General features: G+C 45.7%; 1 protein-coding gene across 1 annotated transcript; it reads left to right on the top strand.

Annotated features, from left to right (window-relative positions):
* Nucleotides 1–1,385: 1,385 nt before the first annotated feature.
* On the top strand, nucleotides 1,386–6,099 carry LOC116588295 (5-hydroxytryptamine receptor 3C-like). Its single transcript, XM_032339192.1, has 8 exons — nucleotides 1,386–1,646; nucleotides 2,025–2,069; nucleotides 2,526–2,635; nucleotides 2,901–3,070; nucleotides 3,464–3,624; nucleotides 4,844–5,048; nucleotides 5,228–5,443; nucleotides 5,571–6,099. Exons 1-8 carry the CDS (start codon nucleotides 1,386–1,388, stop codon nucleotides 5,795–5,797), a joined length of 1,395 nt encoding a protein of 464 aa, XP_032195083.1. The 3' UTR covers nucleotides 5,798–6,099.
* Nucleotides 6,100–11,571: the final 5,472 nt, after the last annotated feature.

Genomic DNA, 11,571 nt, shown 5'->3' with positions numbered 1-11,571 from the left:
CCTAGTAACCAAATATTTTTTCTTCCTCCTCTCCAAACTGATTTGCCAGATTACTTTTGGAGATGAGATTCAGGCTCAGCTAGGGCACAGGGTGGGGTAGTCCTCTGTGACATTCTCGTGTCACCAGGGGTGCTTGTTAGAGACGTGGCTAATGCCACCTGATACATGTATTATTCAAAGCTAGGGTTCAAGGTGTGGCCTATGGTCTTTTAAGATCAACATCATCACTAAGTCCCCAGAGATCAACATTATCTCAGAGAAGAGCCAAAGAGAAGAAGATGGGAAGAGGTGGGCTCCATGAGAATGGAGGCTTCCTCTGCCTCATTGTCCATGTGCTGCTTCAAGGTAAGAAGGGACCAGAGCAAAAACAAAGCAAACATATAGCTTCTGAGAAACAAACAAACCAGGCTAATTTTTATTATTCCTAGATAGTCAACACCTGAATGTTCATTTTGGTAAACATGAAAACTCAGAACACTGGCAGCTTTGTACCTTTTTGTAAGATCTTTCTCTCCTTGTGCTTCTCTTGGCCTCTTCTCTTTCCCCATGTCTTTCTCTTTCCAGGCATATAACCTAACTGCATGTTTCTGGGTGTCAACTAATGTTAAAAAGAAGACAATTTTTTTACAGCCCTCTTGAAGTAAATTAAATGGAACAGAGAAAAGGCTAAAGAGAAGAAGATGATGAGAAGACCTGTCATGAAAAAGGGAAACATTTTCAGCAAAATTTTTTTCAGTGTAGATTGTTTTTCTCATTCATTATCAAAAATGAACAATGAGGGTTAGTATAATATCAAAGATCTATCTGAATAGACTCTACCAGAAGTTGTTACCACACAATTCTCTATTCTGCATCACAAGGTATGACTAGAAAAGGGGTAGGTATAAGATGGGTATCAAAGAACTCTTTTTAAGATAGTCTCAGTGGTGAGAACCACTCTGGTTTATAAGAGAACAATTACAGCACATAGTAGAGACACAGTAAATTCTTATTAACTTGAAAAACTGAGATCCTTCCTTAAGGTTCCACATACCTCACACTCCCTACCTGATTGCCTTCGTCATTAATTGATTATCATCTATGTTGTATTAATAGGGCAAGGAGAACTGTGATTGCAAAAATTATCACTGATGTCACCCAGGTGTATCAAGGACAGAAATGAGTAATGTAAGGACACTGAGTGAAGGTGAAAACGTTTGTGGTGAGATTCAGGACACTGTAAAGTGGTGGTCAAGGCTGAGTTTGCCTACATGTTTGGACAAGTTTTGCATGGGGACACAAACAATGGAATTGAGGATAGAGCCCTGACTCAGCTCACCTCATGAACTTCCACCATTTGCCTACCAGCCCAGGCCACACTTGTGGCCCAGGTAGGAGGAGCTTACATGCTTCTCCCATGTCCCGTTTTCTCTTTGTGCAGAAACACCTGCCATTCCCCCAGTCCTGGCACTCTTCTCACAAGGTCTCTGCTCTCTGCAGGAAGAGGAGACACTTTCACCATCAATTGTTCAGGCTTTGACCGGTACGGGGTGGATCCTGCTGCCTTCCAAGCAGTGTTTGACAGAAAGGCCTTCCGTCCAGTCGTCAACTACAGCATCCCCACTCAAGTCAACATCTCCTTCACTATGTCTGCCATTGTGGAAGTGGTAAGTCCTGACTCAACACTGCAATGGGCTGAGCAGTGGTAAGCAGTGGGTTCCCTGCTTGAATTTTATAAAATGAAAATTTCATTCTTTGGGGTGGGAAGGCATGACAGGGATGCTTCAGTGACGTCATGGCAGGTAAAATCTGTCCCTTTTTGGACTACTCCGTAAGAAACATAACCCCAATGGACTTTCATGCTTTTTATTTTCACTTAAATTTTCCTTATACCCTGGATGATTTGACCTACATTTTTCAGTGGTTTATGATTAAAAATCATAATTGCCACCTAGAACAGCCTTGGAAATGAGTAGGAGGCAGGTGGTGGCATTGGACTTGACTTCATGGAGGCAATGACTCCAGATGAAAATTTTTTTTTTCAGGATGCACAGCTTCAACTGATGACATCTTTCCTGTGGCTAAACGTGGTATGATAGACTGTTTCCCTTTTACTGTTTCCCCTTTACCTCCCTTTTTCCACTCCTGGGCACAGATTACAATGGATAAAGCTGAGAAAACTCACAAATTAGATAAGTTCAAACAGAGTCAGGCTACCAAATGAAAACACAAAACTTCCTGATTATCCTGCCAGTTTTGGAGTGCAGAGATGGGGCACAGAAAGAAAGTAGCATAAACCAAGGTCATGGAAGACAATATTTAAGTGGCTGCATCCCACAGACTCCAAAGCTAAGCTCAAGGTCTCCCTTGAGAGCATTGAGGGAGAAGTAGAAGAGAGACGTTGTTAATGACATAGTGATAGCTGTCACCAGGGAGGGGGTAAGAGAGTGAGGAAATGAGAGAAAAAAGAAATGAAAAGTGCAGGAGACAGAGTGTGACTAAAACTAGTTCCCACCCCATTTGTCCCACACCACGGTTTCCTATAGATCTGGTACAATCCATTCATCAGGTGGAACCCAGAGGAATGTGGGGGCATCAGGAAGATCAGCATAGCAGCTGAGTATCTTTGGCTTCCAGATATCTTCATCGAGGAGTTGTGAGTATCAGGGTTGAAAAAAAGCAAGAAGGAAACCCTCTTTCCAAGGAAAGGAATGATATAACCAATAGGGGGCACACAAAGACTCAGTTTAGAAAAAGCAATGTCTGAACTGAACTTCCAAAACCCCCCAGAACATAGCTATAGGTAGAAAGGGGAAGTCAAATGAGTGGGTTTGGATCGCAGGAATGACATGGCCTGAGAAAGAAGGCCACGACTGACAGGGAACCCACACTGTCCACCTTCCCATCCTTCTCACATACAGCATGGATGTGGATCAGACAGCTACAGGTCTCATGGCTTATGTCAACAGTGAAGGTCTCATCAAATATGACAAGCCGATGAAGGTGGTCAGCATCTGCAACCTGGACATCTTCTATTTCCCCTTTGATGAACAGAACTGCACGCTCACCTTCAGCTCATTCATCTATACAGGTGAGTAAGGCTCTTTGTAGTAGTCTACTGAGAGGCAGAGAGAGGGTTTTTTTTTTTAAAGACCTTTTAAAAAAAAAAGAGAGAGAGAGATTTTATTTATTTGAGAGAGAGAGAGAGCACAACCAGGGTGAGGGGCAGAGGGAGAAGCAGATGGCCTGCGGAGCCTGATGCAGGGCTGAATCCCAGGACCCTGAGATCATGACCTGAGCTGAAGGCAGAAGCTTTAACCAACTAGGTCACCAACACGCCCCCAGAGAAAAGATTTTGAGAAAGAAGAACAGTGAAGGGATCTCACTGAAAGGGGTGTGGGAGTTGAGCAGTAAGGAATTCAATAGTCTGGGAAAGGGGATTGGGAGCATTTGGGAGGCTGAGTTGTCTGGGTCTCCTTTGCAGTGGAGAATGTGGTCCTGGGCATGGAGAAGAAAGTGCAGGAGATTTCGAACACATCACAGAACCTCATCCGGAGCAAGGGGGAGTGGGTACTTCTGGGTATCCACCAGAGAATGATGAAGATGACTGTGGGCACCAACCAGTATGACCAAATCATTTTCCATGTGAGCTCAGGGACTGTGGTTGTGATCTCCTCTAAGATTCATAGCTTATGTCCCCTACCAGAACATAAGCCCTCCCACTAGAAAGTAAGCTCCATAAGGCTGGAGATTTTTTATCATTTTTTTTTTTCACTGATAAACCCCCATCACCTGGAACGCAGTACCTGGAATGCAGTGAATATTGATTGAATAAATCCTCCTGGGGGTGGGGGGGAAGCTCCCATGGAAGTGACTCCTAGTGAAAGTGAGCTTCCCAACTCCCATGACTATCAGAACTCTTTAGAAGGCAAAATTTTCATGTTTATATATATTTTTAAATCTTTGACATTTTATTTTTTTTATTTTTTTATTTCTTTTTTATTTCTTTTCAGTGTTCCAGAATTCATTGTTTGTGCACCACACCCAGTGCTCCATGAAATACCTGCCCTCCATAATACCCACCACCAGGCTCACCCAACCTCCCACCCCTTGCCCCTCCAAAACCCTCAGATTGTTTTTCAGAGTCCACAATCTCTCATGGTTCACCTTCCCCTCCAATTTCCCCCAACTCCCTTCTCCTCTCCATCTCCCCATGTCCTCTGTGTTATTCCTTATGCTCTACAAGTAAGTGAAACCATATGATAATTGACTCTCTCTGCTTGACTTATTTCACTCAGCATAATTTTATGTTTATTTTTAAAAAGAGATCCTGGAAAAGTTATGAAACACTATCTATGGGATATTATGCTTCCAAATCCTAGTGACCCCAAAATTATCTGCCACTGTCTTACTTTCCTTTCCACTGGTCTTGAATGGCCACAAGCAAAGTCACTAGAGATTAGACCTTGATGAGGAAAGCAAGCAGACCATCAAAGTCACTAGAGATTTGACCTTGATGAGGAAAGAAGCAGAAATACAAGGAAAAAATACACATGATACCTAAGAATTTGGTTGCACAGTCCTGCCAAGAGCCCTACATTGGTAGGGCTAAAAATGGAAGTGGAGAAAGTTGACACCTTGGGTCAGCAAGAAATGAGATACATTTCAGTGGTAAGCAGCATGGCAGAGTCAAATCTTGGAAAGGCAGACTATGGTGATTAAGATGACTTCGTTGGAAAGAGGGACTTGAGATAAATTTCCTTCCTAGACAGTTTGGTCTGGGACATATCTCAACTCTTGCTCTTAACTGGGTCGGCAGTCTCCCAGCCTATTCCTCACTTGCTGCCCTCTTTCCTTCCCCCAGGTGGCCATCAGGCGCAGGCCCAGACTCTATGTCATAAACCTCCTGGTGCCCAGTGGCTTTCTGGTTGCCATTGATGCCCTCAGCTTCTATCTGCCGGCAGAAAGCGAGAATCGTGCCCCATTCAAGATGACACTTCTGCTGGGCTACAACGTCTTCCTGCTCATGATGAATGACTTACTCCCAGCGACTGGCACACCCCTCATCAGTATGGCCCCTCCCTCCATCAGGAGACTAAAAGCAAGGTTGGGGAGTGGGCTGGGGACATGGACCAGTGGAACCGGGTCAGAGTGAAAAGAGATCCTGGAAAGGACCCTTTGGGAAAGAGGAAACACAAAGTCCTGGGAGGTACCTCCGGCCCTCATGGCATCCCCATCTTCCCTCCAGGTGTGTACTTTGCCCTGTGTCTGTCCCTAATGGTGGTCAGCCTGCTAGAGACCATCTTCATCACCTACCTGCTGCACCTGGCCACCACCCAGCCCCCACCCATGCCTCAGTGGCTCCACTCTCTGCTTCTGTACTGGGCCAGCCCAAGGAAATGCAGCCCCACTGTGCCCCAGAAGGGAAATAAGGGCCTGGGCCCCACCCCCAACCACCTGCCTGGTAAGGGAGTCAGCACTGCCCCCACTTCCTCTTCCCACACCTCCACTCCCTGCTTTGTCTCCTTCCCTGGCCCCCTCCTCCCCAGGTGCACTTCATGGCCCATGGCTGAGTCTCTGTTTCTCTGTAGGCATGAAGGAGCCTGTGGAGTTGGTGGGGAAGGTGGCAGATCCCAGAGAGGCAGAGTTAATTGGGAGCCCTCAGTCAAGGGCCCAGGAGGAACAAGAGGCTCAGAGACAGCCCTTGGTCGACCTGTGGGTGCAGTTCAGCCACATGATGGACACCCTGCTCTTCCGCCTCTACCTGCTCTTCATGGCCACCTCCGTGGTCACAGTCATCATCCTCTGGAACACCTAGGCAAATGCCTAGCTGCAAACTCCATTCTGGAGCTTCTCTTGCCTCTAGAAACCAGCCAAACTCCCCTATGTTTCCAAATCCCTGCCTCAGAGCCCTGGCAAACACCTTGTTTTCAAGTCAGTCCTTCCGTGCAGTTTCAGACCAGACCTGGATGATGGCCTAAGCCTCCCACAGTTGGTCCTTGCTCCTACATGCCATCAGCCCCCTTCACTCCTCCTGTATGTGCCGCCTGCCTGGCTCCTCAGGATCCAAGTTCCTGGCATACTTTCTTGATTGACTCACTCCCAATAAAACCCTTTGCAGAAAGCATTGGCTCTTCCCAGCGTTATATTACAATACCAAAAATCTTGGATTGAGAGTCTTCTTGGAGAAGCTTCTCATTCCCACAGTAAAAAGGGTATTTTAAGTCTATTAGACAACTTGTGAAAGCAGGGAGAGAGGAGTGAAGCGTTCAAAACCTATTACAAGGAATTATACTGAAACAGGGGTTAATCTCCCGAATCTAGTTATCCTGGAATTAAGCTTTAGAAATTAATAATGTGCCAGAATCAGGCATCTCTTACTTCAAGAGTGAAGCATTTTGTCACAGCTTGACATATGACTCATTCATCCTTAAGCACTTAGATGTTAACATATCCCAAATTACCTTTAACTGTGTTGCAATCAAAGTGGATGGGCCCTTAATCATGCAAAGGAAAGAACACGAGGCCAAGGAAAGCCCATTTGAAAATGGCATCTGCTTTACTTGGGAATAACACAAACGCCCCCGTATGAACTGGAAAATTCCCCTTCTAGCACTTGCCTTATGATGTTGCAAGTGTTCGTCTTTTGGCCCATCTCTCCCACTAGCTGTCTGAGAGATATACAGATTTCAAGGCGTTGTTGTCCATGGGAGCTGTGACATGATTTGCTGGACACCCCAGGTTCAGAAAAGCACAAAGATGAGAGCAAATTAATTAGAATTCACACAAAATCTTTTCTTTCTAGCAACCATTTCTTTTCCCTTCTTTCCTTTATGCTACTGCCTTCTATTTCAAGCGCAAGAGATTAACGGTAGGGTTTACTAAACATTTTCTGGGTTCCTCCTCTCTTCTGCTCTTCCTCAAACTTCTTTGGCTCCCTCCATAGGGAGCTACAGATGCCCAAATGGTGGCAAGGCTGTCACTATTCATGAGCAGGGTTGCTGGTGGTGGTGGTGGCACAAGGTCCCACCACCAGAGCATCTGGCCAGCAGAGCCCAAGCTAGTTGGGGCAGATGTCCCCAGCTGGAGGTTTCTTCACTTTTCCGACACATAGCTATTACTTGTTCTTTCCTTGCAGTCCCCTACCACTGGGACTCGGGAAAGAGTCCATGAGAAGCTGGGAGTATCGAGGCAGAAACACCCCCGCTAAACTCTAAAACGCTCCTTGCACTCAGGCCCATGGTTTCCAACTCAACTTGTGTTCCTTAGGTCTCCTTTTCTCTGATCTGCAATTTTCCCCCCCAGGAATGTGTTTGGTTTCTCAGTCTCTAAGGCCCTGTCAAGGCCCCCCGCACCATCACTAGCATTCCAGGCATGTCCAAAGACTAGTGTATACACAATCTGGGCTCAAATCAGGAGCCCCTGATGTTCACCTAAATAAATCAGCATATCTGTTAGAATTTCTGCAATTCCTCAACTCACAGCTTTCTAGAAAGTGGGTCTTTAGAAAGGATACGGTAAAGAAATAACAATAACCAACATTTATTAAGTTGGCAGGCAGTCTCCTAAGGGTCTTAGATAAATAACCACATTTAATCCTACAGGAAATTTATGAAGTAGGAACTATAGATCCACAAACGCTTGGAGCCAAATACGTTTCGGAATTCGGAGTTTTTCAGATTTTAAAAAGGAAATAATTATAAATGTACTGTATGGGGTATGGGGCAATGCCCTGTAATCAAACACATTAACATTTCTGCAGTGAAATCTAGGAATACTCACAGTAGGGAGCAGAGAGGAAATTAGGGATAGTCTCACATCAGTTCAGGTCAGGTTTTGCCACTGAATAACTCATGAAAAATCATTTGGTTTTCAGAGCTCTTTAGGTTTTAGTGCTATTGTTTTGTATTATGGCCCCCATTTTATACACTCGGATACAGGAGATGAAATAAATGAAGGAAATGAAACACAGAGGTGAAGGGATAGCCATTGAACTGTCTCCCAGGTACCCCAGCTAGAAAGTGACCGAGCCAGGGTTAGATACTGGACTCTGAGCCTCCGCCTCTCTGCCCTCCAAACTAGGACGAGACCTGCACAGGGTATTGGGCACCTGGATGGCTCAGTGGCTTAAGCCTCTGCCTTCAGCTCAGGTCATGGTCTCAAGGTCCTGGGATCTTCTACTCTTATGCCCTATCCCAAGATGGTCATCTCACCTGGAAACTCACTCTTGATTTTGCCAAGAAGCTCATTGACCCCACTCGGGGGGGGGGGGGGGCCTGAAATTATTTAAGATCAATTTGTAGCATTTTCGTTTTCCCACCCATCTTCATGGTACATATTTTCCTGCTTATTTTCTTCACATTTTTTTCCGACACATAGCTTTTTGTTTTATTTGAACAGGAGATATGCAATTTGTCTTTTTTGACACGAGAATTAAGAAACTAGATCCCCTCTCAGTAAGAGAAAGCATAATATAATTACAGTGATTTTATCTTCTCCACAAGCAGAATCTGAGCACACGATCTTAACATGCAAGGGATAATCACGTGGAGCCTTGAAACCATAACTCTCCCAGAAAATTTACAGATACGGTTGTTGCATTTCTGTTGCATCTATAACAGAATCCTCCGAGAAGCACACTTGGGTGCTAATGACTCTCCTCTTGTTATAGGGCAAGCCTCTGAAAGGCGTTGCAAGGTAATCTGGAAAAATTTAGGAAAATCTTTAGAAAAATCTGCTGACAGGCCACTGGTCCCACCTGGGCTAGCTTGCATTTGATGGCTTGCCTCTGCAGGATAGCCCTTCACCTTGTCCATTCATCTGAATTACCACCTGTGGCCCTGGCACACACTTGTGTTCACTTCCTTTCTCTAAACCATTATAGGCAGTATTTCTCCATGTTTCCCACATTTTCTTTCAGCTCCATATTAACCTGACATTCACATGTATTATCTCCTCCTCCTCCCTGGCTCGCCTCCTCCTTCATTTCCACTCTGGGATGTGAAGTCACAGACTTCATTTCAAGCCCATCCTTTCCCTCCTCCAATTTCTTTCTTCTTTTTTTTTTTTTAAGATTTTATTTATTCGTTTGTCAGAAAGAGTAAGAGAGAGAGAGAGCACAAGCAGGGGGAGTTGCAGGCAGAGGGAGAAGCAGGTTCCCTGCTGAGCAGGGAGCCCGATGAGGGCCTCGATCCCAGGACTCTGGGATCATAACCTAAGCTGAAAGCAGACACTTAACTGACTGGACCACTCGGGAGCCCATCCCTCCTCCAGGTTCTGCTCCTCCCTTCGATAACCTCTCCTATTTGGTCATTCATTAGCACTGGTTCTTATAAATGTCGGGGGCAGGGGTTGGGGGTGAATACTATAATAGGGAGACGTTGGAATCTGGCAACCTTGGGTTCTAATCTGACCACATTATTTGTTGGGTAAAAACTTGTACAGGAGGACTCACCCCATAAGTTTAAATTTCATTTGTGAAGTGGAGCTAATGATGCAGATTAAATTATTTTTTAAATATGCATTAAAAAATCATTTACGAGCTTACAGAAACTAGAAAGCCAAATGTGATGCACAAGAGAGCATCCATTTATCATGCAGACTGAGACTTAGTGTGCAAAATCGACTTCTAGGTGGGAGGCTACAGACATAAAGAATTACTGACTTTCTAGTTCAGCCCCCTCATTTTTTAGGCAAGAAAAGTGAAGTGATAAGTGTGGGGTTGTCATACTTCAAGAAAGCCTGGGGTCAGAGCCTGGGCCTGTCAAAACGGCAGCTCAGATGAGTACTTGTCCGTGGGACTCTTTTTCCAGGTATGTTTCAGAGTCCCAAGAGTTTCCTTCTCTCCTGCTCCAGACACCATAGCCAGCTTGACCCCAGCTAGTGACCCACAGCAGTTTGGATGTTCCAGCTGCCTTTCTGCTCCTGGATCCTTACCCCTGGCCAGTGGCCTCTGTGGGTGACTGCCATCTATCAGAGCTGCAAATGGCTCTCGTTTCCCCCTTCCATCGTTTCACTCTGCCCTTGCCAGGTTATAGCTATCTTTTCAAACCTGATCCACCAGGGTCCCAGATAAGTGGGATCATGCATTGTGAACCCACTTGGAATGAGCTAAGGAGAAAGTTACTGGTGTCTGTGACTTGCAAAACTACGGCTCCCCCACTGTTTACCTTTGAATCCAAGCATTGTCTAGGCCTAGGAATTTCACTGGTGGGAAACTAGGGGCCTATAATCCAGTCCAAAAGACTTCCCAGCTATGGCATAATAAAAAGAGCAAGGAAAGAACAATGGAATCAGACTTGGGTTTGAATATGCATTCTATCTACTTCTATCTGGATAGACACTGAGCACGATATTTTTGGCTTCTTTACCTCCATTTTCTTCATCTGTGAAATGGGAGTAATACCACTGACCGCTCCAAGCATTTGGGAGGATAAGAATACCGTAACATGCCTACCACATCGCAGGGCACATAGCACAAACTCAATTAATGGCAGCTCTGGTTAGGCCTTTATTGGAAATTTAGACGGGAGGCAGTCAGAAATAAAAGGCTGGGCCCTGGCTCTAGGCCTCTGTATCTCACCTGTTGTACATCTGCCAACCCCCATCTCTACCAAGCAGCACCCAAGATGGAGGCCCACACCTTAGCCACACCATGGGAATAGCAAGCAACTTCTCTGATGTGGCCTCAGGACTCCCATGAGGTTCCCTACCACGTTTCCTACATCTGCCCAAAGTGCCCGTGTGTTTCTCCCCATCCATAGTGACCTGATGGAACCGGTATTTAACTACCATTTATTGACTGCTAATTGCTATATGCCACCCACTGGGGTGGGGGGCACAATGGGTAGGAGAACAAGATGTGCCTCCTGCTTCTCATGAGGTTACAGAGCAGGAGAGGAGAGGCCTTACTCCTGCCTCCATCATATGCATTTCCTGGCAGCCAGATCTACTTTTGAGTCTAGCCTATAGACTTGGGTCCAGTTTTTCAGCCAGCCTTGATAAAGGCAGATATACATCAACAGTCTTCAGCTGCCTTTCATCAGGGCTTGAATTTAACCCTCCTGTCCTAGACCTAAGGTCGGGTAGCCAGCCTATCTGTGGAACTCGAGTGTCCTTGGGAGTCCTTCACTCTTACCTGATCCAGGAGACCAGTACCCCCCAGGTGTATCCCTGTGGATAGAGACACAGTAGTACTTTGGTCCTATGTGGCATGATGGCCCAGTCCTCTGGCCAAGTTTCCAAAACAGGGAAGAAATGCCTCACAGAGCGGGTGGGGCTGAGGCACTGCAGGTATTTCAAACCTTAGACAGAAAATATGTCTCTCCTGTGCTTTCCTACTTCAGGCCCCTCGGTCATTCCTGCCATCCTCAGCTCTTTCTGTTCAGGGCTGTCATAATCTTCCATTCTTTTTCTTTCTTTTTTTTTTAAGATTTTTATTAATTTATTTGACACATCACAAGTAGGCAGAGAGGCAGGCAGAGAGAGAGAGGAGGAAGCAGGCTCCCCGCTGAGCAGAGAGCCCAGTGTGGGACTCGATCCCAGGACCCTGAGATCATGACCTGAGCCGAAGGCAGAGGCTTAACCCACTGA

The sequence above is a fragment of the Mustela erminea genome, chromosome 1 (assembly GCF_009829155.1).
Source record: "Mustela erminea isolate mMusErm1 chromosome 1, mMusErm1.Pri, whole genome shotgun sequence".
NCBI lineage: Eukaryota > Metazoa > Chordata > Mammalia > Carnivora > Mustelidae > Mustela > Mustela erminea.
This window is presented reverse-complemented; position numbering and strand designations above follow the sequence as displayed.